General features: G+C 37.4%; 2 protein-coding genes and 1 pseudogene across 5 annotated transcripts; 2 read left to right on the top strand and 1 right to left on the bottom strand.

The window, feature by feature from the left end:
* Positions 1–402: 402 nt before the first annotated feature.
* Positions 403–3,639, top strand: LOC111779951 (uncharacterized). Of its 4 annotated transcripts, XM_087119737.1 has the most exons (4): positions 435–514; positions 1,153–1,302; positions 1,429–2,836; positions 2,923–3,099. In XM_087119737.1, the coding sequence occupies exons 3-4, from the start codon at positions 1,529–1,531 to the stop codon at positions 2,962–2,964; spliced, it is 1,350 nt and encodes a 449-aa protein (XP_086975863.1). In that variant the 5' UTR covers positions 435–514; positions 1,153–1,302; positions 1,429–1,528; the 3' UTR covers positions 2,965–3,099. The 4 variants fall into 4 exon arrangements, with proteins under 4 accessions (XP_023515939.2, XP_086975863.1, XP_023515940.2 ...); XM_023660171.2 differs by having other exon boundaries at positions 403–436; positions 1,429–3,639; XM_023660172.2 differs by having other exon boundaries at positions 1,470–3,639.
* LOC111779959 (translation initiation factor 3 subunit I) lies at positions 3,307–8,869 on the top strand. Its single transcript, XM_023660181.2, has 9 exons — positions 3,307–3,446; positions 5,029–5,281; positions 5,356–5,442; positions 5,525–5,611; positions 5,707–5,847; positions 6,999–7,055; positions 7,203–7,247; positions 8,350–8,445; positions 8,528–8,869. Exons 2-9 carry the CDS (start codon positions 5,033–5,035, stop codon positions 8,726–8,728), a joined length of 963 nt encoding a protein of 320 aa, XP_023515949.2. The 5' UTR covers positions 3,307–3,446; positions 5,029–5,032; the 3' UTR covers positions 8,729–8,869.
* A 16,557-nt stretch (positions 8,870–25,426) lies between these two features.
* On the bottom strand, positions 25,427–25,537 carry LOC147786902 (U6 spliceosomal RNA; annotated as a pseudogene).

The following is a 25,537-nucleotide window of genomic DNA, read 5'->3' as shown; positions in this document are numbered from 1 at the left end:
TAAGAACAAAAAAAAAAGCTGACACTGCAGTCGATTTTGAAAAAGAAAGAATATTTTGTTTTGTAACATTTGGTAGGTTGACACTAAACGCTTTAATCCACGAACCATCTTCAAGAATATTTTTTCTAACCTTTGGTACGATGACACTAAATGCTTTAATCCACGAGCCATCTTCTTTCGTTTAAGTAAATCTATCTTATATTTAGAAGTTGTTGCCCAAGATGAATCATGCTCGAGTACTGCCTTGGGCAATTATGTTAAAAATGGTTAGGTTGTGAATTCTATTTAGGTCGTTGAATAGCGGGCTTGGGTTGGGCCTGGGTTGGGCCGAATTTCATAGAGAGAGTGGAGAGTGGGCCGCTATTTAAGCTCCCTTCTTCCCTCCAAAATGTTTCACTTTTCCCGCGGCTCTTTTCCCTCTATTTTTGAACTCTCGGTAAGTCCCTCATTTCTTCGCTTCCTGCCGATTCTTTTGATTCTCGCCTGAATTCGTTACCGTTCCTCTCATTTCCATGTAAATCCTTCTTCTTCCTGCCTTAATTTGTTTCTGCTCTTCTTTCGATCTTGTATCTTGTATTTTTTTAATGTCTTACCTTATATGTTTGATCCTTCTGCCCTTTAGTGTTCCTAATTTGGTATTTTATTGCTCATTTGTGAGGCTATTTGTGTTTTGTGATGCTGATTTCTATAATTTGTTGTGCTATTCACTGGTTTTTGATGAGAAGTTTTCGGATGGTGTGATGTTCACTGCTGAATTCTTGTGTTGTTTTTATTTTTGTGGAAAATGTCGGAGTTGAATAAACATCAACTGTTGAAGATTTTGCTTGTTTTGAGATCATTCGTTCTTTCTCTCCATCTCATGTTGCACTAGTATTATGATCAATGAAAAATTTTCTGATTAAGAGTTTCCTTTCGAAGAAGTGAGTTTATTGAACAACTTTTGTTAATTTCTTGGTGAAAAAGCACTTGTGCCTGTTGTGGTATGTGCCTCACGCAAGGCAACCGTAGCAGTTTGAGGCTTAAGTATGAAGATGCTTGTGATTGTTTGGGAGTTCCAAATATCGGTTTTGCTTGTATTCCTCCTTTTTGCTCATTTATTCTCCATTTGCTGGTTATGATTTTATTTTGTTGGTATTTGAATTGTTCTTGCAGATATTAATTTCAAGTATTAGGATCGTTCGCACTCATGGATGTTGCATCTCCAATCCCTTTGATTAAGATGGAAGCACATCATTCATGCTCCATTGGCTTATTTAAACGACTTGCTTCAAGTTCATTTCAGTCTGTCCAACTATTTTGGTGGTAAGATTCTCTCTGTTCAAAGCTTGATTTGATGTCTGCACTTCAAATCATGAAGATCGATATACATTGTTGTTTAAAAAGACTTGGAGAGTGTTGTTATTAGTTTATTTGCTTACATTAATGCAGATTGTAACTATCGAGTTTTGGTGCTGGTGGATTGTCAGCAGCAAGAGTAGAGTCTTCTGTGTTTGACAATTTAAATGGTTAATGCTTGAACGTGGTAGAAATGGATTGTAACATGGAAGAGGCCATCAAGGCTATGAAAATTGCTGAGAAGAAGATGGAGATCAGTGATTTTATTGGGGCGAAGAAGATGGCTCAGGCAGCACATAGACTCTTTCCTTCGCTTGAAAACATTACTCAATTGTTAACTGTATGTGAGATTCACTGTTCAGCACAGAATAGAATCTATGGAACGGAAAATGATTGGTATGGGATTCTTCAAATTGATCAATCAGCAGACGAAACAATTATAAAAAAGCAATACAGGAAGCTCGCACTGTTACTCCACCCAGATAAGAACAAGTTTGCTGGTGCAGAAGCTGCTTTCAAACTTGTTGGTGAAGCCAACAGACTGCTTTCTGATCAGTCAAAACGCATGTTATATGACAGGAAGTATGGATCTGCAAGAAGAAATATTGCAGCTTCCAAGTCATCTCATGATCAGCGAAATGGATTCAACAACCAAGCGAGTGGAGCTGCAAATGGCTACTCAAGTGGAGGGAATTCTTATATGCCACCACAGCCACAGCCACAGCAGGCTTTTTGGACATGCTGCCCATTTTGTAATGTGAGGTATCAGTACCTCAAATGTTATCTTAATACGATGTTGCGTTGCCAGAATTGTGGCGGTGGTTTCATCCCTCGTGATTTGAGTAGCGAAACGATGCCTCGAACATCCCACCAAGCTAACATCCCTCAGAAAAAAGCAGGAGCTTCCAAATCTGCTCCACAAAACAAACATGGTTCTGATAAGAAATCTCGGGACAGATCTGCTGGAGTTGATTTGAATGCCAACGCTGGAAAAAAACAGAAGGCACAACATGTGGATGTGGAAGATAGACAGGGAGGTAACGTTAAGCCCAAATCCAATGCAGCAACAAGCACGAAAAAGCCTCCTACCAAGACTGAAAACAGGAAGAGACAACGAAAATCAGCAGACTTGAAAGAGAAGATGAACAACTCTTCTGTTCGTCATGGAACTATTGATGGTGATGCCAAGGGCATCAAACATGAACTCAAGCCCATCACAGACTTGAAAGGAGTACATGTTTTGGTATGTGCAGATCCTGAGTTTAGCGATTTCGACAAGGATAAAGTGGAAGCTTGTTTTGCAGTCAATCAGGTATGGGCTATATATGACATCATTGATGGCATGCCAAGATTTTACGCCCGCATTCGAAAAGTGTTCTCCCCAGAATTCAAGCTCCAGTTTACCTGGTTCGAACCAAACCCAGATAACAAAGATGAAATTGAATGGAGTGATGCAGAATTGCCGGTAGCATGCGGGAAGTACACAATAGGAGAAACTGAGGTAACAGCTGATCTTCCCATGTTCTCTCATTTAGTACATTGCCCCAAGCGGGGGGGATTCAAGAATTCTTTCTTCATGTATCCTAGAAAAGGAGAAACATGGGCTGTTTTCAAGGATTGGGACATTAAATGGAGCTCTAACCCTGAAAAACACACAGCTTTTGTGTATCAATTCGTTGAGATCTTGGGAGATTATGACGAAGATGTTGGCATCTCGGTTGCTTTCATGGACAAGGTCAAGGGCTTTGTCTGTTTGTTTCAGACTACAGAGAAGCATAGACTAAACTCCATTAACATCCCACCCAACGAGCTGTACAGATTCTCTCATCAAATCCCTTCGGTTAGAATGACTGGAAAGGAAGGAGAAGGCGTTCCAAAAGGGTCATTTGAATTAGACCCTGCAGCTCTTCCCCCTAATATTAACGACCATGGGTATCAAAATGGGGTATCGACACAGAAGGAAAGCAGCGCAGTTCATGAAAATGGAGGAACGGAGAGTGTGAAGAAACATGGGAAGATTGGCGTTGAAAGAGAAACAATGATACTTAGAAGATCACCGAGGAATTTGGGGTAGAAAAATGGAGAGGACTTCATCTTCATCTGCCATGTAGGTAACCCACTAAATTCATCTCATTTCTGTTCTTCCCATGTTTATCCATCTCTATTCTATTTTGGTCACCATGTTTGTAAAGTTAGCTTCTTTTTGGACTTCTAAACATAAACAAGAGCTTATATTCTTGGTCTTGGTGGTCGTTGGATTGATCTATAATACTCGGTACTTCGAATAGAAGCGATCATTTTTTTTTTCTCGGTTTTAGTTCGGTTGAATTTTTAGTAAATTAAAATAGAAATATCTCGTATTAACCTATAGTCTACGAAATTAAATGCAAATTATTCTGTACTTGTTTCATGGTCTTCTTAATTTTGATGTCATTGTTGATCATACACATTTGACTTGCTGTTAGGATCGATACTAGTTAGCTCTAATACCAATGGTTAGGATCATTCAACAATGCACACACTCGATCAAGATGAATATAAAGAACATGAGAGAGAAAATACAATGTTAGGATCGATACCAGTTGATTGTTAGGATCGCTCAACAATGCACACACTCGATCAAGATGAATATAAAGAACATGAGAGAGAAAATACAATGTTAGGATCGATACCCGTTGTTAGCTCTGTTACCAATTGTTAGGATCGCTCAACAACGCACACACTCGATCAAGATGAATATAAAGAACATGAGAGAGAGAAAATACAATATTAGGATCGATACCAGTTGTTAGCTCTGATACCAATTGTTAGGATCGCTCAACAATGCACACACTCGATCAAGATGAATATAAAGAACATGAGAGAGAAAATACAATGTTAGGATCGATACCAGTTGTTAGCTTTGATACCAATTGTTAGGATCGCTCAACAACGCACACACTCGATCAAGATGAATATAAAGAACATGAGAGAGAGAAAATACAATGTTAGGATCGATACCAGTTGTTAGCTCTGATACCAATTGTTAGGATCGCTCAACAATGCACACTCGATCAAGATGAATATAAAGAATAGGAGAGAGAAAATACAAGGAGGAATATTGACTAAAGGTTTTATTATCAATGACTTCAAGTATATACAACAAGAGAAAACACGAGAATGAAGAGAAGTACATTTTGACAGCACTGCCTAATAGGTATATATACGGTTTCAATTTATTAAATATAGCTTACAAAGATTTAAACCTACTAGAGTTTCATCGGAGGAGCCAGATCTCAAGCCAGATGTTATTTTTAATTATACAGTTCCAACACTGGCCTACTTGCCTTTACTTTAAATTAAAAATAACATCTGGTTTGAGATATTCAACCTCACTATTGGGTCAGATGCAAACACAGACAATCATGAGTGAACTAATCATTTAAATCTGTATTCACTCGAAAGACTGAGTTTAATCAATTTAACGACTCTAAAACTAGGGTTACAATAGATTATTAGAAAGAATATTTAAATTTTTTATATTTAAATTTTAATAATAATAATAATAATAATGAATAAATAAATAAATAAATAAATAAATAAATAATAATAATAAATAAATAAATAAATAAATAAATAAATAATCAACAACTAAATTTGGGTCGTGGATTAATTTCTTTTACATTGTCTTTCCCGGGAAACGCCAAACGGAAGAGATATGTTCTTCACTGCTGCGGATTGCGATTTCACCTTCAACCTTGAGTTTCATCGGAGGATTCCGGTGACTGGAGACGTCATTTCGTCCGCGAAACGAGGCGATTCCGGTGATGGTGCAGCCAAACGACGTCGTGCTCTGAAGCTTGTGGATCGAGCGCTGTCGAAGCGTCAATACAAATCCGCTCTTTCGTTGGTCAAGCAGTTGCAGGGGAAACCCTACGGCCTTCGTGCTTTCGGTGCCGCCAAACAGGTTCATCTCTCTCTGTCAAAGCATCGTTGATTTCGATCCTTTCTATCTTCGAAATCTTACTGAAAATGGCGTAGATAACCAAGAGGCCTTCGGCAATGGATAATTTATCCCTCCAACCATTGGTGGATTCGATTCTGGATTCAATTCAGCCATGTCTTCAGGTACATTCTCTGCTTCTTGTTATGCAAGTTTTTGTTTCTGAAAATTTGATGCCTCTTCATTTATCCGTTCGTTCTCTTATAGATCTCTGCTGAAAAGCTAGAGAGTTTAATTGCTGAAGGTAGATATCCTTCTCGCTGTGAGGAAGAAGAACACCTCATATGTGCACAAGTAAAGTGAGCTAAATTTACTGATTCTTTCATGGATGTTTCCACTATTGTTTGTGAGTTCGAGTTTATAATTGGAAATTTGGATTATGCGTGCAGCATGAAGCTGGACATTTTCTCGTTGGCTATCTGATGGGTGTTCTTCCAAAACAATATGAGGTGCCAAGCATTCAAGCTCTGAGACAGAACAGATTTGCTGAAGGAAATGTTTCATTTGTTGGTTTTGAATTTCTTGGGGAGGTACGATCCTTTTCATGAAGTTCTTGGATCTTCCTTCATATATTTGATCTATAAGGCTTCTTAGAAAATCCACTTTAAGGCACGTTTTGGTTTTGCCTCCTCACTGTTTCAAAGAAATATGATAGATTATCATTGTTATGTAATGGTCTGAGCTCACCACTAGCGAGTATTGTCGTTGTGATGTCCCACATTGGTCGGGGAGGAGAACAAAACACCCTTTATAAGGGTGTGGATACCTTCCCCTAGCAGACGCTTTTTAAAGTCTTGAAGGGAAGTGTGATGTCTCACATTGGTTGGGGAGGAGAACAAATCACCATTTATAAGGGTGTGGAAACCTTCCCCTAGCAGACGCGTTTTAAAGCCTTGAGGGGAAGCCTGAAAGGGAAAGCCCAAACAGGACAATATCTGCTAGCGGTGGATCTGGGTCGTTACAAATGGTATCAGAGCCAGACACCCAACGATGTGCCAGCCTTCTCGCTATTCCTCGGAGGGGGGTAGACACGAGGCTGTGTGCTAGTAAGGACGCTGGGCCCCAAAGGGGGGTGGATTTGGGGGTGGTCCCACATCGATTGGAGGAAGAAAAGAGTGCCAGCGAGGACGCTGGGCGCCGAAGGGGGGTGGATTGTGATGTCCCACATTGGTTGTGGAGGAGAACAAATCACCATTTATAAGGGTGTGGAAACCTTCCCTTAGCAGACGCATTTTAAAGCCTTGAGGGGAAGCCCGAAAGGGAAAGCCCAAAGAGGACAATATCTGTTAGCGGTGGATCTGGGTCGTTACAGGAAGCTTGAAAGGGAAAGCCCCGAAAGGGAAAGCCCAAATAGGACAATATCTGCTAGCGGTAGATCTGGGCGGTTACAGTCCTCTTTAGACTTTTCGTTTCAGGCTTCCCTTCAAGGTTTTTAAACCGTGTCTGTTAGGGAGAGGTGTCCACATCCTTATAAAGAAGGGTGTTTCGTACTCCTCTCCAATCAATGTGGGATCTCACAATCCACTCCTTCGGGGTCCAGCATTCTCGCTGGCACTCGTTCTGATTCTTCAGCTCAATTGATTTAGTATGTGGGATTATATCATTCAATATTATCCCTTCAAGGTTTTGTAAAAGAGTTTGAAACGAAACTAATGTTCATTCTGATCAACTCTCCATGCAGATTGATTCAATTAAGATTTTGTTGGAAAATGCTGATATAAAAAATTTGCATAAGAGGGTGAGATTTCTTCACGTATAATTTCTATGTTTCCATTACGATTGAGTGGCTATTTCTGGTTGTAGAAACAAGACCAAAATAACTGTTGCCTTATTATAATGTATTAGTCCTGATTTCTATAGCTCTAATCTGTTCTGTATCATGCAGGAAAATAAAGGCAGACAGGAAAATAAAGGCACAATTTCCTCAACGGTGAAAAGTTCACTTCTTACTTTGTATGCTATCGCCTTTAATGACTTTTTGTTAGTTGGTTTTGACCAGTTTGTATGACTTTTTGTTAGTTGGTTTTGACCAGTTTGTATGCCACCGCTGGCAGGTATTGTCCACTTTGGCCCATTATGTATCGTTGTCAGCCTCACGGTTTTAAAACACTTTTGTTAGTGAGAGGTTTCCACACCGTTCCCCTCTCCAATCTATGTGGGATCTCACAATCCACTCCTTGGGGCTAGCGTCCTCACTGCCCTCACATTCCACACCCCCTTTGGAGGCCTTCGCTGCCATACCGTCTAGTGTCTAGCTCTACTACCAACTATAATAGTCCAAGCCCACCGCTAGTAGATATTGTCTGCTTTAGTCCATTATGTATCGTCGTCAGCCTCACAATTTTAAAACGCGTCTGTTAGTGAGAGGTATCCACACCCTTATAAGTAATGTTTTGTTCCCCTCTTCAATCCATGTGGGATCTCACAATCCACCCCTTGGGGACTCATTGCTGCCACATCGTCCTCACATTTCACCTCCCTTAGGGGCCTAACGTCCTACTGCCATATTGTCTGACGTCTAGCTTTGGTGTCAACTATAATAGGTTAAGCCCACGGTCAGTAGATATTGTGCAGTTTGGCCCATTACGTATCTCGTCAGCTTCACAGTTTTAAATTGCGTCTGTTAGTGAGAGGTTTCCACGCGCTCTTTAATTAATGTTTTGTTCTCCTCTCCAACCGACCTGGGATCTCACCTCCAATCTTTTGAGAAAGATAAAACATCGAAAATTAAGTGCTCTTTGATAGTTGTTTGTCGTTTAGAATTGAAATTTAATAAAAGTTCAACTATTTTTCAACCGGTCGTTCTGTTTTCTTCTTTAAAGTTGTTTTTACTTATCCTATTCTTAAAACAACCGTAGTCGTTCATTAGACCGCATTCGAAGCTGGGAAACAAACCCAACTCGAAGACGGGAAATCTTGATATTCAATCGAATTCCTAGAGGAATGGTCTGATTATCTTGAATAACTTGTGACTTGGGGAATTACTAGAGAAGTTTTTTGAACAGAATCTTGTTTTCCTTTGGTGTTTTCAGAAATTGAAGCAGTTTTCATGTGTAATATTAGGAGGTTTAGTGGCTGAGCTTCTAGTTGCTGGAAAGTCTGATGGCCATCTAGCAGATATTCTCAAGGTAAAAACAAGTCCTTTCCTTGTGATTTTCTCTACTTGTTTTCCATTCTCTAGTACCTATTTCATATTCTTATTTGCAATAGCTGGAGAGTGTTCTTATATGGCTTGGCCTTCCAAACTCTGATGCTGATCGTCTTTTGAAATGGGCTGCGATGAACACGGCATTTATAATGTCTCGACATAGTGAAACAAGATTAATACTCGCAAAGGTCATGGCGTTGGGGAAATCAATCGGATTCTGTATTGATACAATTGAAAACTGTTTGCAAGGGATAGAGATATAAAAATTGATTGTCATGATATTTGGTTAGATAATGCCGTGATTTTTGGCTAGATAATGCTCTAGAATACATCGTAACCATTATGTAGTACGAGTTAACATCATTGGTATTATGTTTTGTTTATTCTATCGTGCATTTTTATCCCGAGTGATAAGACAATCTTAATTCTCGGCCTAACAATCCAATTTTTTTTTGTTAAACCAATAACGCTTGAATCAAATAAATTAACACAAGAGACCAGATTAGAATTAGATTACCATTAAATTATCTCTTAGATTACCTCTTGATTAGATTACCTCTTTCGATCTAGAAGCAAGATTTGAAACTTTATTTTAAATTGAGTTACTCTACCATCGAACTTGATCAAGACTATTAATGACAAGAGAGTTTTGATGGATTGAAACTTTGTTTTAAATTGAGTCACTCCACAATCGAACTTGATCAAGATCGTTAATGATCCACAATCGAACTTGATCAAGATCGTTAATGACAAGAGAGTCTTGATGGATTGAAACTCCACAGTCAAACTTGATCAAGACCATTAATGACAAGAGAGTCTTGATGGATTGAAACTTTGTTTTAAATTGAGTCACTCCACAATCAAACTTGATCAAGACCATTAATGACAAGAGAGTCTTGATGGATTGAAACTCCACAATCAAACTTGATCAAGACCATTAATGACAAGAGAGTCTTGATGGATTGAAACTTTGTTTTAAATTGAGTCACTCCACAATCAAACTTGATCAAGACCATTAATGACACGAGAGTCTTGATGGATTGAAACTTTGTTTTAAATTGAGTCACTCCACAATCAAACTTGATCAAGACCATTAATGACACGAGAGTCTTGATGGATTGAAACTTTGTTTTAAATTAAGCCGCTCCACCATGGATAAGAGAGTCTTGATGGATTGAAACTTTGTTTTAAATTGAGTCACTCCACAAGTCTAGATCGATTGAAACTTTGTTTTAAATTGAGTCACTCCACAATGGATTGAAACTTTGTTTTAAATTGAGTCACTCCATTAGTGAAACTTTGTTTTAAATTGAGTCACTCCACAATCGAACTTGATCAATCAAGACCATTAATGACAAGAGAGTCTTGATTGAATAGTTCAGATGCAATCTACCACAAGAATTGCATTAATGGTAAACCTTGTTCTAAATTGTTCTAAATTTTTCTAAACCGAGTCAGTCCATAATCGAACTTGATTGAATGACTATAATCGAACTTGATTGAATGACTAATGACAAAGATGATTCTCAGATGGTGGGTATTTATAGTCTTTCCACAAAATACGTTTGTGGCATTTAATCGAGATCCTCAATCTCCATACTCTGTATGACTTGAATGTATTGGCTCGGTTGAACCAAATATTTTATAATAAAATGCTAAAAATTAAATAATGCTAAAAATTAAATAATGCTAAAAATTAAATAACTTTTTGTTAGTACCGTATGCTATCAAAATTTCATACACATACTTTTTTATTTATGTTCGTTGTATAATACTTTTTTCTTCCTTTTGATTCTACTCAAAATTTCGTGGGAAGATTAATTTAATATGTATAACGACTCGAAATTTTCTACTTAATTTAAAGTCGCTACTGTATACATACCATAAACATTGAATGCGGAAGACTTCATTTAAATTCCATAAAACATAACCTTTATCTTAAAACACAACCATGGACTTCGTGTTTCGAAAACATTTTTAAAACAACACAACAAAAGACTCGAAATAAAATAAGTAAACGTTTAAGTTTAAAACATCCTATTCTATCATAAGTCTAAGAAAATAAATGCCACTATCCTATGCATGTGCCATGATCTCGAGTTGCGATGCCGTCATCAGCCGTACAGGAATGCCTTGCCTTAACCTGAAAAATGTAGTAGCACATGACTCGAGTATTTAAAGAAATACTCAGTAAGTGACCCCACTATTGGGGTTAAATGCAATAATCACATGCAATGAAATGATGAGACCTATCTTTCGTTTCGTTTCGTTTCGTTTTCCCTACGGTGTAATCCTAACAGGTAATCATGGACGTGTACCATATACTCTACACGCAGCCCATACGTGCGAGTATGGGCTCATCAGCTAGTTCGCACACTGCTGGGCCACTGTCCCTAGCCGGTGGGTATGCTCTGGGGGCCCACCGGGACCCGTTAAAACTAAAACCGTCACGGCAGCGCTATGCAGGGCATAACGATCGTTGTCCTGCCATTTGGATGTACGCGTCCGTACCCTCGTGATGGGATAAGGGTATCCCCCCAAATGCATGATCACACAATATGCATGAGGTCCCACTAGTCCTACAGTCATCATTTAATGAACATAACCTCGTGTCACGTTTTCATGCTTACATGTCATTCTCATTCTCATTTCGTTACATATCATACATATTCCTAGCGGGGTTATGTATCATGCAATTTACCGTATTTCATGTCATACAATTCATTCAGTTATAATCCAATACTCATACAACAAGCCATAATTGTACAAGGGCCACACATCGTCACATGCATTCATATCACATCAACTAAGCAGCATAAATAACATACATTCACGTTCACATGATTTCGTACTTAAGCACAATAATCTAGCATACAATGTATCATATCATAACCAAGTCATAACGTAAACACTTCATAGTCATATCGTTCTCTAACTTACCATAGCCTTAACGTTCTTATACCTATCACAGACATATTATTACGTGACGTACCTTAGTCATATCGTCACAAGAACGTACCCTAACGCTATCGTTCTATCAATCTATCACAAACCTGTCCCTTTCTACCCATAACCTAACCGTATTCTTTCATCAATCTCTCCTATCCATAGCACTCCGGTATGTAACCTAACTCTAACGTTTCATGAACGTATCTTACTCCTATCGTTACATTTCGTTTTGTGCATCCTTCTCGTACCCTATCTCAAACATATCATTGAGCACATCGTACCATAATTATTATCATACAAACCACACATTATAACATAACATATAGGAAGCATATCGATCCACAGACAATTCACACATATCAATATATATGACACGTACAGAACCACGGGGCACGTGTCAACATCAAATATAACCATGCCGATAGTAAGGTCACTTACCTGGCAAGCTTAAGTCGCTGTTACGAATATATCTTTAATTAAAGTTCGATTCCGTCCTTTGAAATCCGAGTTAACCTATATGAGCCAATGACATTAGTTTCAGGTTTGAACTCTACAACATTATTTCTCTGATTTACATGGGTCCATTGTTAAAAGTCTGAAATGTTATATATCTATAATTATATTTTTATTAAAAATCTTATTTTTCATACTGTTGTATAAGAAAATAGATATAGCTTTTTCAAATTATTCTGTGTTTTACTGCTCTAAGTAAACTCTCTGTATTTACCCTTTGTGTTTACCTTTTTACCTCTGTATTTAGTTTGTGGTTTTTAATTTCTTAATCTTTTTTTTTTTTATCTGTTTCCTTTTAATTCTGTTGTCATGCCTTCCAAATTTTTAGTGATCTCTGTTTCCGAATCTTTCCTTCTCAGTGTTTCCTATTCAAAAGTTTTCTTGGCCATTCTATCTTTAATCTATTCATTTGGCTACTGTTAAAAATTTAATCTAATATTACTAATCTGACGTGATTGACTATAGAATGTATAAATGGTTGTGATTTCTAAAAAATATAGGATAAAAGAAAATAAAGATTGTTGATCAGATCTATCTTCACGTAAATCTCCTGTGAATCCCAATTGGGTAAAGTTTATTCTCATTTTTTATTTCAAGTAAATCTTACGATTATTGATTTTCTGTTTCTTTTTTGCCTGTTACTTTCTGGCATAAAGATAGGTTGAGAAGAGATAATTGTGGGAAGGGATGAGAGGTTAGCGGAGAGAAGTGGGGAAATTTTTTTTTTAAAATTAATTAATTAATTAAATTTTTTTTATTATTATTTTAACTATTTTTATAATTATTTTTATTAGTTTATTTCTTTATTTATTTTTGGACTACTACAATATGCATGGTTATTGATTCTCCTCAGAATATGATAAAGGGTCATCCCCTCAACTTTTTCTTTCTTCGATGAGAATGGCTCCATGTAACTTTTTCTTCCTTTGAGATAGGTATCGCTCCTCCCGAAAATGCATCCGAACCCAGTCATCAGGTTGAAAAATTATTTTCTTCCGTCCTTTGTTAATTCTTTGAAACAACTTTAAAATTTTGTTTCTCAGTTCTCTTTTACCTCCTTGCGCAATGTTTTGATCAAATCTGACCTGGATGCTTCGCTCACAAAAATATTAGAAGAAATAGGAAGAAAATCAACGGGTTGATTCACTCACAAAAATATTGGAAGGAATAGGAAGAAAATCAAGAGGCATAAGTGGATTAAATACATAAACAACTTCAAAAATAGAACAATGAGTTGTACTCTACATTGCTCTATTATATGCAAACTATACAAATGGCATACATTCATCCGAGTACTTAATATTCTTAGAAATAATAGCCCTAAACAACTCTGCTAATGTTCTATTAACCACCTCAATTTGTCCATCCTGAGGATGACAGGTAGATGAAAACAACTTTGTACCAATTTTACCCCACAGTAATTTCCAAAAGTAACTTAAAAATTTAATATCTCTATCACTAACCATTATTCTATGGATTTCATCTTACTTCCCTAAAAAATAAGTCTGTGATTCGTCTTGTTGTATAAAACCCATTTGATTGTAATCTAGATTTAACTTATCTTTGGCCGTGTTTATGCAACATATTATAAGTACAAGTAAGGCACCACCATATGCTTCTCAGCAAACCTGTTATAGAACACTTCGGAATACAAAACATATTTTTCTTAGGTAAAAATTCATTAAACACATCATAATCATCCACAAGTTTTTTCTGAAGACAAGATGCATAAATAATTCTAAAGTCTTGGTCATCTCTCTATAATTCTTTAATATACTCAAATTTAAGAATTTTTGCACGAAGAGAATTTGCACGAAGAGAAATAAAGAGATCGTACCTTTTAGATAACACATCAGCTACCATATTACCCTTACCTTGCTTATATTTGATGACATACGAAAATGTTTCGATAAATTCCACCCACTCTGCATGTCTACTGTTCAGTTTGCTTTGACCCTTCAGATACTTGAAGCTTTCGCGATCAAAGGGGATCACAAATTCTCTATGTCATAAGTAGTGTTGCCACCACTCATGTATGAACTAACGCAAACAATTCTTTATCACAAGTAGGATAGCTCAATGGCCTCATTTAGCTTTTATATCAATGGTTTCCATCTTGCATCAAAACATCTAGCACAAACCACATTCATTACATTCAATTTCAAAAGTTTTATAGAAATGAGGGAAAACAAGTAATGTGCGTTGCTTAATATCATGCATTCTCTTACCGGTATGGTGGTAAAATCTTTTGTAAATCTCCTCTCGAAGCTAGCTAACCCATAAAACTCCGAACTTTACTTACAATTTTTTATGTTAGGCAAATTCCTGATAACTTTATGTTTCCTCCTTTACTCTATTTATAAGCTTGAAGAGAGTGAGCTTTTTCGATGCAAAAACTACACTTAAACATGTTTCTCAAGTAAAATTTTTAGATAAATTATAATATTATCAATATAAATAACATGTTTTTCGAGATATTTTCTCAAAGCAGTATATATAAGCGCATAAATGTACTAAGAGCCTTAGTTAACACGTTTGTGGCCATGATTTAATTCCGATCCCTCAAATCTACATAAAAGATGAAGTCAATTTGATCATTTGACAATTACAAACTTTATCAAATTAAAAATAATAAAGTTTTCCAACAAACGGATATGTTTGAGTGACTAAAGAGACAGACTTGAAATTTATTGAGCTTTGTAAACGTAGTTTTGAACCTTATTGTAAATATTTTTTAAAATATTCTTATTCCATGTGTCAAATAATTTAATATTAATAGTAATTGACAAATTGTGGACAACATTTGTATTTTAATCACTAATATTGTTAGTAGTTATTAACTTAAGTTTAACAGAGTAGTTAGTATTTTTTCCACTATAAATACTCGTGTGAGATATGACCTTTTCATTACAACAATAAAGAGAATTGAAGAGTTAAGTGCTTAAAGTTTGCTCCAAAAGATCTCGTGTTACTTTGTTTTTTTTTTTTTTTTACTTGTTTCAACATATTATCGAGGTTACGTCCACATATAGGTCACATCCAACCATATATTTAGCCAATACACAATACAAGGATTTGTTGAAAATAAAAATCTTTGTTCTATATTTAATATGAAAATGGTGTTTGTAACGACCTGAAATTTTCTACTTAATTTAAGATCTTAACTGTATACATATCATAAACATTGAATGCAGAAAGACTTCATTTAAATTCCATAAAATATAACATTTTATCTTAAAACACAACCATAGACTTACGTGTTTCGAAAACACCTTTAAAAAACAACACAACAAAAGGCTAAATATAAATATGACTGCCCTATGCGTGTGCCATGGTCTCGAGTTGCGATGTCATCGTCAGACGAACAGGAATGTCTTGTTTTAACCTGAAAAATGTAGTAGCACATACATTTTTAAAGGAATACTCAGTAAGTGGCCCCACTATTGTGGTCAAATGCAAGAACATGCGAATGTAATGATGAGATTTATCCTTTCAATCTAATTTCCTATGGTACTGTCCTAACGGGTAACTTGGATGTGTACCATATACTCTACACATAGCTTATACGTGCGAGTATGGACTCACCAGTCAGTTCGCACACCGCTGGGCTACTTTCCTTATTGGGGGAGCATACTCCGAGAGCTCCTTAAGCTAGACACCTGTTAGAACTAGTAACCGTCACGACAACATTATGTAAAACAAAATGATTGTACCCATGCCGACAGTATTATGTAAAACATAATGATCATACCCTGCCGACAACATTACGTAAAACATAATGATCGTACCCCTACCCATTAGTGTACGCGTCCGTACCATTGTGATGAATAGGGGTATCCCCCAATGCATGAGCACACATAATGCATGAGGTCCCAATATTTTTCCATTTTCAACATTGTTAAATATAACCCCGTTATCGTTTTACATTCCTATCATATCTTTTCTCACTTAAAATTATTACTAACTTAAAATTATTATTAGAAACTGAAAAATTGTTACTAACTTAAAATTACTAACATTATTACTAACATTATTAAATATAACCCGCTATTATTTATTTTTATTAGAAACTGAAAAATTATTACTAACTTAAAATTATTTTCGAATAAAAATTATTGACTTTTTAAGAAAAATTACTGAATTTTTTTTATTATATTAATTTAATGTATTTATTAACCATCCATTTTGTTTTGAATATTAAAAATTTTTTAATAAAAATTAAATAACATTTAAATTTATTTTATATAAAAATTCTCTAGATTTGAGTTTTTTTAATGCAATATATATATATATATATATATATATATATATATATATATTATATAAAGTAGGTAATTTAGGAAATTTTAATTTGATTTTTATAAAATTAAAATAAAAAAAACTAAATTATTATTTCTTTTGACATAAAATATAATATTCCTACATTTTCAATTTTAATTCGTGTAAATTTTATTTTAATTTTAACAAAAAAAAATTATATTAGGTATTTTTGTAAATTAAATAACAATTTCTAAATTTAATGTTTTAATTTTAAAATTAGTTTTAACCATGTATATTTGAAAATAACATATTTAACCATAAAATACGTTAATTAAAAATAAAATTTCTGATAATAAGATACTAAAAATCAAATAACAATTTCTCCCTCGACAATTAGTTTTAACCATGTATATTTTGATCCGTTACACTATTATTTTGAAAAATTAAAAATATATTTTTTCATACGATATGCTTTAATCACTACTATAAAAATATTGAGAAAAATGACTGTTAAATAGGTTTGTGGCCATGATTTAATGATTTAATTGAGATCCTTTCAAATCTCGGGTTAAAAATTAGGTTGGGGAGGAGAACAAATCACCCTTTCTAAGGGTGTGGAAACCTTCCCTAGCAGACCCGTTTTAAAGCCTTGAGCGGAAGCCCGAAAGGGAAAATCCAAAAAGGACAATATCTGCTAACGGTGGATCTGGGTCGTTACATTTTATATACATACTTTCTTATTTCTTATTATGTTTGTTAACTGTTCTTCCTTTGATTCTACTTAAAAACTTCTGTGGATGCATTATTATTAATTCTCTCCGGAATTTGACAAGGGTTTCTTTCTTAGACATGAGAATCGGTACTTGCAAAAAAAAAAAAATGTAACTTTTTCTTCTGTTGAGATGGAATAGCTTCTGGCGAAAAATATCCAAACCGAGTCACTAGATTAAAAAATTATGTTCTTCTATACTTTGTTACTTCTTGAAACAACTTTAAAATTTTGTTTCTCAATTCTCTCTCTCACTTTGTGCAATGTTTTGATCAAATTTGACCCGTGGATGCTTCACTCACACAAATATTAGAAGGAATAGGAAGAAAATCAAGAGGCGTAAGTGGATTAAATACATAAACAACCTCGGAGAACAATGAGTTGTACCCTCTACAAATGACAAACATTGGCTACAAAACTGACGAGGTGTTTCTCTCAAAAGCAAATCTCTTATGGATCATTTAGGAATACAAAACCTATAGACATGCATTAATAGTTATAAAGTCTTGGTATCAATGCCCAAATCACCCACTTACTCTTTCCTTCCTCCAATCAATGTGGGACCGCCCCCAAATCCACCCCCTTTGGGGCCCAGCGTTCTTACTGGCACACCGCCTCGTGTCTACCCCCTTTAGGGAACAGCGAGAAGGCCGGCACATCATTCGGTGACTGGCTCTGATACCATTTGTAACGACCCAGATCCACCGCTAGCAGATAGTGTCCTCTTTGAGCTTTCCCTCTCGAGCTCGCCCTCAAGGCTTTAAAACGCATCTGCTAGAGGAAGGTTTCCACACCCTTATAAATGATGGTTTGTTCTCCTCCCCAACCAACGTGGGACATCACAATTCACATACTTCAAGCTTTCTTATCGAGGTGGATCACAAATTCTCAAGGCCATAACGAGTATTGTGACCCTTATGAACTAAAGCAAACAATTCTTCATTGATAGCTGAGTTCTACCCTCTTTAGTTTTTCACTCAAGTATATCACCTGTTTTACATCTTTCATCAAAATTAGACCAAAACAATGCATTCTCTTGCATTTTCCCATTTAAAAAAAGTTTTTTTAAAATTAAATTATTCAATGAAGTAGCTATTGTTATAAAATCTTTTATAAATCTCTTATAGAAGCTAGTAACCCGTAAAAACTCCGAACTTTACCTACAGTTTTTGGTGTTGCAAATCCCTCGTGACTTTAGCTTTCTCTTGATACTCCTACTTCTACTCTATTTTTACCGACTATAAAGTCGAGAAAGTGAATTTTTTCCGGACAAAAACAACATGTTTCACATGATCAATCAAAATCTTCAAAAAAAATTATAATGTTCATGCTTTTCTAGATATTTTCTCATGATATATTAAGTATTAAGTGCATAAATGTACTAGGAGCATCAGTTAACACAAGAGACGTTTGTAGCCATGATTTAATTCTGATCCCCTCAAATCTACCCAAAACACAAAGTGAATTTGACCATTTGACAATTACAAACTTCATGAAATTAAAAATAATAAACTTTTCCAACAAACGTTAATATGTTTGAGTGACCAAACATACTTGAAATCTATTGGGCTCTGTCACTTACTTTCGAGATTATTGACATTTTTTAAAATATTCTTAATGCATGTGTCAAATAATTTAATATTATATTATATTATATTTGACACTAAATTAAAAATTTATTATAACTAAAAAATCAAATATTTTGTTTAAAAATAAAATATCTTATAATAAAATACTACAAATTAAATAATAATCAAAATTAATGGTTCAAATTAAATTAAATAACTTTTTGTTAATATGGTATGTTATCAAAATTAATGGTATCTTATGAAAATTAATGAATCAAATTATTATAAATTTGTTATAAATAACTTTTCTATGACCAACCATCTAATTATTTTTTTAATATAGTCATAAAACCTAATATTAAAAGTAAACCAAGTGATATTTTAATATTTTTAAAGAGAATTATTATTATTATTATTATTTTATTTTTCCAAATATCAATGTCATCCAAATTATCATCATCAATTTTTCCATCATTTACATCGTTTGATTAAACCAACTCTATACTCGTATCCTCTTAGAGAAAACGTTAGATGTAGTGCACCATTAGAGATTCAACCCAAAAATAATTAACGTCTAAGTAAACAAGTTGCATCCATTCAAATAACAAGTCAATGACTCAATTGTTCATTTATGCCGAGTCCCGGAACCTCTACAACTGGGTTTCACAATTTCATTCCTTGTGAAAGAAAGAAAGAAGAGAGACGAAAGATGAGTGAGATCAGCTGAGGAATCAACAAAGGAGTTGGCAGTTTTTCTTCCTAAGGAAGGGTTTGACGCAGATCTGGCTCTAATGGCTTCTTCAATCAAGTGAGTGATGGTCAGCGAAGTTTGGTGTTCTACCTTTGCCTAGTCTCCTTGCTTTCTTTCTTTCTTTTCTTGCTCGAGATAAGATCGAAGAAGGGGCCAGGCTCCCTTGCATCCATTCAAATAACAAGTCAGTGACTCAATTGTTCATTTATATCGATTCCAAGATGCAAAAATATTGATTATATATATATATAGTAACGGTTAATAACTTATGGGCTAACTTTAATAGAATTTACAGTAGACTTAATAGAATAAGTTAGGAATAAGTTATTAACTTATGGAGCAATTACGATAGAATTAATAGTAATTGACAACATTTGTACTTTCATTAATAACATTGTTAGTGGTTATTTGTACTTTCATTAATAACATTGTTAGTGGTTATTAACTAACTTTAGGACAAAGTTTAAGAGAAATGTTTTTATCACTCATACTAATACTCATGAGAGATGCATGATCTTTTTGTGATGTCCTACATACGTTGGGGAGGAGAACAAACCACCCTTTATAAGGGTGTGGAAACCTTCCTCTAGGAGACACATTGTAAAGCCTTGAGGGGAAGCCCGAAAGGGAAAGTCCAAAGAGGACAATATCTGCTAGCAGTGGATCTGGGTAGTTACAAATGGTATTAGAGCCAGACACCGAACGATGTGCCAGCCTTCTCGCTGTTCCCCGAAGGGGGTAGACACGAGGCATTGTGCCAGTAAGGATGCTGGGCGCCAAAGGGGGGTGGATTTGGGGGCGATCCCACATCGATTGGAGAAGGAAAGAGTGCCAGCGAGGACGCTGGGCCCCGAAGGGGGGTGGATGTGATGTCCCACATAGGTTGGGGAGGAGAACAAACCACCCTTTATAAGGGTGTGGAAACCTTCCCCTAGGAGACGCGTTTTAAAGCCTTGAGGGGAAGTCCAAAAGGGAAAGCCCAAGAGGAGGACCTATGAACTGGGAACGGTTTAAGGAGGCCTTCCTTAAAGAATATTATCCTAAGTTAGAGCGACTTAAAAGACAGTAGAAGTTCGCCCACCTGGTACAGGGCGGACTCACAGTGGAGAAATACAACCAAGAGCTTAAGAGACTCAAGAGATTTGCGCCGTCCATGGTGGACACCAAGGAAAGGATGACAGAGAAGTTTGTATTGGGTCTAGAACCAAGAATCCGCCGCATGCTGGAAGCGTTCAACTCAAAGACCTATGAGGAAGCCTTGAGAACTGCCAAGGCTTTAGAGAAACCAAAGGATGAGAAACGACGAGAGGAGCCGGTAGTAATTTGGCAGAAGCGCCCACATGAATCAGGAGGCTCTAACCGTCCGCCACCAGCACGTAAGCATCGTTCTAATAACAGACCCGCTCCTAGATGGAATGAGCGACATCCTCCTCGATGTACCGATAGAAACCCTAGGAACCAAGATGGGGCCAGAGGGAGGAGAGAGGAAGGGTGCACTATCTGTGGAAGACTACACGGTGGGAGGTGCATGGCTGGCAGCCGAGCATGTTATAGATGTGGTTAAGAGGGGCACATTGCCGTGAACTGCAAGGCTGGAAACGCTAAAGCACAAGCAAACCCGCCCAGAGTAGTAGAGCAAACGGAACAACCAGCACCACCTGAGCTCAAGCTAGGGCCTACGCGTCAACGAGCAAGGGCACTGGGAGGTCCGATGCCGTGGTGACAGGTACAGTATCCATTTTAGGTCATTTCGCTTTTACCTTATTTTATTATGGTTCCACACATTCCTTTATTTCTATGTCTTTTGTTGTACAAGCGGGGTTTGAATTAGAACCCTTATTGCATGAAATGTCTGTAATCACCCCTGTGGGGGTAGACTTAGTATCTAGGGATAGAGTAAAGAATGACCAAGTAATCATAGGGAACCCAACTCTAAGCATTGACCTGATGGTAGTAAATATGACGAATTTTGACGTCATACTAGGCATGGATTGGCTAGCCGAAAATCGAGCTAGTTTAGATTGTCGTAAAAAGGAAGTAAAATTTTCACCACCGACAGGACCTACCTTTAAATTTAAAGGCACAAGTACCGGGATTGCCCTTAAGGTAGTCTCAATGATGAAAGCAAAGAGGTTAGTCCAACAAGGCGGATGGGTTATATTAGCATGTGCTGTAGAAGAAAGAGGAAAAGAAAAGACCACAGAAAATGTCCCAATAGTAAACGAGTTCCCGAATGTATTTCCAGACGACTTACCTAGAATACCTCCTTCCCGAGTAGTCGACTTCGTCATCAAACTCGAGCTGGAAACTGGGCCTATTTCCAAAGCACCCTATCGAGCACAGTTGAAGGAACTCAAGGCGCAATTGCAAGACTTACTAGATAAAGGATTCATTCAACCTAGCGTGTCCCCCTGGGGTGCGCCAGTGTTGTTTGTTAAGAAGAAAGATGGATCGATGCGTCTGTGCATCGACTACAGAGAGCTAAATAAGAGAACCATAAAAAAAAAATATCCTCTGCCTAGAATAGAAGACTTGTTTGACCAACTCAGAGAGGCAACTGCATTTTTCAAGATAGATCTTCGGTCCGGTTACCACAAAATTAGGATTAATGAAAAAGACATACTAAAAATAGCGTTTAGGACAAGGTACGGTCACTACAAGTTCGTAGTGATGTCATTTGGCCTCACCAATTCCCCAGCTGTGTTTATGGAGTTAATGAACCGGGTATTCAAGGAATGTCTAGACATGTTTGTGATCGTCTTCATTGACAACATCCTAATATACTAAAAAACAAACCTAGAACACGAGGAACACTTCCAAAAAGTCCTAACCACCCTAAGAGAGCATAAGTTGTACGCCAAGTTCTCCAAATGCGAATTTTGATTACGACAAGTCTCTTTCCTAGGACATGTGGTGTCAAAGGACGGAATATCTGTAGATCCCACCAAGGTCGAAGAGATCACAAAGTGGGAACGCCCAACTACGGTAACAGAAGTAAGGAGTTTCCTAGGATTGGCGATATACTATTGAAGGTTCGTGCAAGACTTCGCTAGAATATCTTCGCCTTTAACAAAGCTAAGAAAAAAAGGGTACCATTTAGATGGGATGATGCTTGTGAGGCAAGCTTCTAGAACCTAAAAGAGAGATTGGTAACCGCCCCAGTACTCACAGTACCCGAGAGCTCAGAAGGGTATGTGATTTATAGTGATGCCTCCATGAAAGGACTGGGATGTGTATTAATGCAACACGGAAAGGTTGTTGCATACGCATCTCGTCAACTTAAGGAATACGAAAAGATCTACCCTACCCACGACCTAGAGTTGGCCGCTATAGTGTTCGCGCTGAAAGTCTGGCGACATTACCTGTATGGAGAGAAAACTCAAATTTTTACCAACCACAAAAGTTTAAAATACTTCTCACCTAGAAAGAGTTAAATATGAGGCAGAGAAGGTGGTTAGAATTGGTGAAGGATTATGATGTAGATATCCAGTACCACCCTGGAAATGCAAACATGGTCGCAGATGCCTTGAGTAGGAAGACGGTCTACTCGTTGTCTCTCATTACGAGGGAAGTAAGGGTACAAAGAGAATTCGAGCGAGCCAACATAGCGGTAGAGACCGAGGGAGTCATAACACAACTAGCTCGACTCACGGTACAACCTATGCTTAGGCAGAGAATTATTACCTTCCAACGAGAGAATCCTATCCTACAGAAAGTCCTAGGACAGCTAGACGAAAGTCCGGTAGATGGATTCTCGAAGTCCTCAAATGAAGGACTATTGTATCAGGAACGCTTATGTGTTTCGGCAATTGAATATTTAAGGAAAGAGATACTGACGGAAGCTCACAACTCGCCATTTGCCATGCATCCAGGAGGTATTAAGATGTACCAAGATTTAAAACAACATTTTTGGTGGAAGAGCATGAAGAGGGATGTGGCCGAGTTTGTGAGCAAGTGCTTAGTTTGTCAACAAGTGAAAGCTCCAAGACAAAAGGCGGCGGGATTGTTGCAGCCCCTAAGCATATCGGAGTGGAAGTGGGAAAACATAGCGATGGACTTCATAGTAGGATTACCCAAAATGCCCAAAGGCTATACAGTGATCTGGGTAGTTGTCGATAGGTTGACCAAGTCGGCACACTTTCTACCTAGGAAAGTTACATATACAGTTGACAATTGGGCACAACTATATGTGAAAGAGATAGTAAGACTACATGGAGTCCCAATGTCTATAGTGTCGGATCGGGATCCATGCTTTACATTAGTGTTTTGGCGTGGACTTCAGAAAACACTGGGTACCCCCCTCGACTTTAGTACCGCCTTTCACCCCCAAACAGATGGACAAACAGAGCGTTTAAACCAAATTCTAGAGGATATGTTACGCGCTTGCGCACTAGATTTGAAGTGAAGTTGGGATTCCAAACTCCACCTGATGGAATTCTCGTATAATAACAGCTTCCAAGCAACTATTGGAATGACACCGTTTGAGGCCCTATAGGGAAAACGGTGTAGGTCCCCACTATGTTGGGACGAAATAGGAGAGAGAGAGTTAGTAGGACCCGAGCTGGTTCGACTACACAATGAGGCTGTCCAGAAAATTCAAGCGAGGATGCGTACTGCTCAAAGTAGACAGAAAAGCTACGCCAATATAAGGCGTAAAAGCCTGGAGTTTGAGATAGGGGACCCAGTATTCCTCAAGGTGGCACCTATGAAAGGTGTGTTGAGATTCGGACGTAAGGGCAAGTTAAGTCCTAAATTCATTGGACCATTTGAGATCCTAGAGCGAGTTGGTCCAATAGTGGATGTAAGGGCAAGTTAAGTCTAAGAAAATAAATACGACTACCCTATGCATGTGTCATGGTCTCGAGTTGCGATGTCGTCGTTAGACGTATAGGAATGTCTTGCTTTAACCTACAAAATGTAGTAGCACATGCCTTGAGTATTTAAAGAAATACTCACTAAGTGATCCCACTATTGTGGTTAAATGCAAAACATGCGAATGCAATGATGAGACCTATCCTTTCAATCTAATTTTCTACGGTACTGTCCTAACGGATAACTTGGGATGTCTACCATATACTCTACACACAGACGACCTATTCTTTCAATCTAATTTCCTACGGTACTGTCCTAACGGATAACTTGGGATGTGTACCATAACGGATAACTTGGGATGTGTACCATATACTCTACACACAGACCATACGTGCGAGTATAGACTCACCAGTCAATTCGCACACCACTGGGCCACTTTCCTTGTCGGAGGAGCATACTTCGGGAGCTCCTTAGGCCAGACACCCATTAGAACTAGTAACCATCACGGCAGCATTATGTAAAACATAATGATCATACCCCTGCCCATTAGTGTACGCGTCCGTACCATCGTGATGAAATAGGGGTATCCTCCAATGCATGAGCACACATAATTTGTAACGACCCAGATCCATCGCTAGCAGATATTGTCCTCTTTGGGCTTTCCCTTTCGGGCTTCCCCTCGAGGCTTTAAAACGCGTCTGCTAGGGGAAGGTTTCCACCTTATAAATGGTGGTTTGTTCTCCTCCCCAACCAATGTGGGACATCACAATCCACCCCCCTTCAGAGTCAGCATCCTTGTTGGCACTCTTTCCTTCCAACAATCGATGTGGGACCGCCCCCAAATTCACCGCCCTTTGGGGCCCAGCGTCCTTACTGGCACACCTCCTCGTGTCTACCCCCCTTTGGGGAACAACAAGAAGGCTGACACATCGTCTGGTGGCTGGCTCTGATACCATTGTAACGACCTTAAATTTTACCTATTTAATCTAAGGTCATTACTATACCTTGAAATGCGAAATATACATTAAATGGGCCCTGTTCATAATGCGACTTACACTCGCCTTTTATTACCTCATGAAAGAAAAAATGATTACAAGGGAAAGAAAGGAAAGAACATTTTTGAAATAAAGGAAAAGGAACAAAACAGAAATGAATGTCTTATACTACCCTATGGTTTATTATGCAAATACAATTCAACCTATACTAACCTATACTAATGTTGCAAACCGAATTCAACCTAGACTATGAAATGAAAAATAAAAAAATAAAAAAACTATCCTATGCATGTGCCACGGTCCCATGGTGTACGATGCCGCCGTCGATGTCACATGGGTGCCTTAAAATTTTGGACCATTTCTCGATTAGTGCGTGTCATCCTTGCGCAGGGGCCATGCTAATCTTCTCTATATCATTCCAATTTTATTGGATGTCTCCTTAGCCCAAAGAGGAC

The sequence above is a fragment of the Cucurbita pepo genome, chromosome 18, assembly GCF_057944985.1.
Source record: "Cucurbita pepo subsp. pepo isolate OVF chromosome 18, ASM5794498v1, whole genome shotgun sequence".
Lineage (NCBI taxonomy): Eukaryota > Viridiplantae > Streptophyta > Magnoliopsida > Cucurbitales > Cucurbitaceae > Cucurbita > Cucurbita pepo.
Note: the sequence above shows the minus strand (reverse complement) of the source record. Positions and strands in the feature narration are given on the sequence as shown.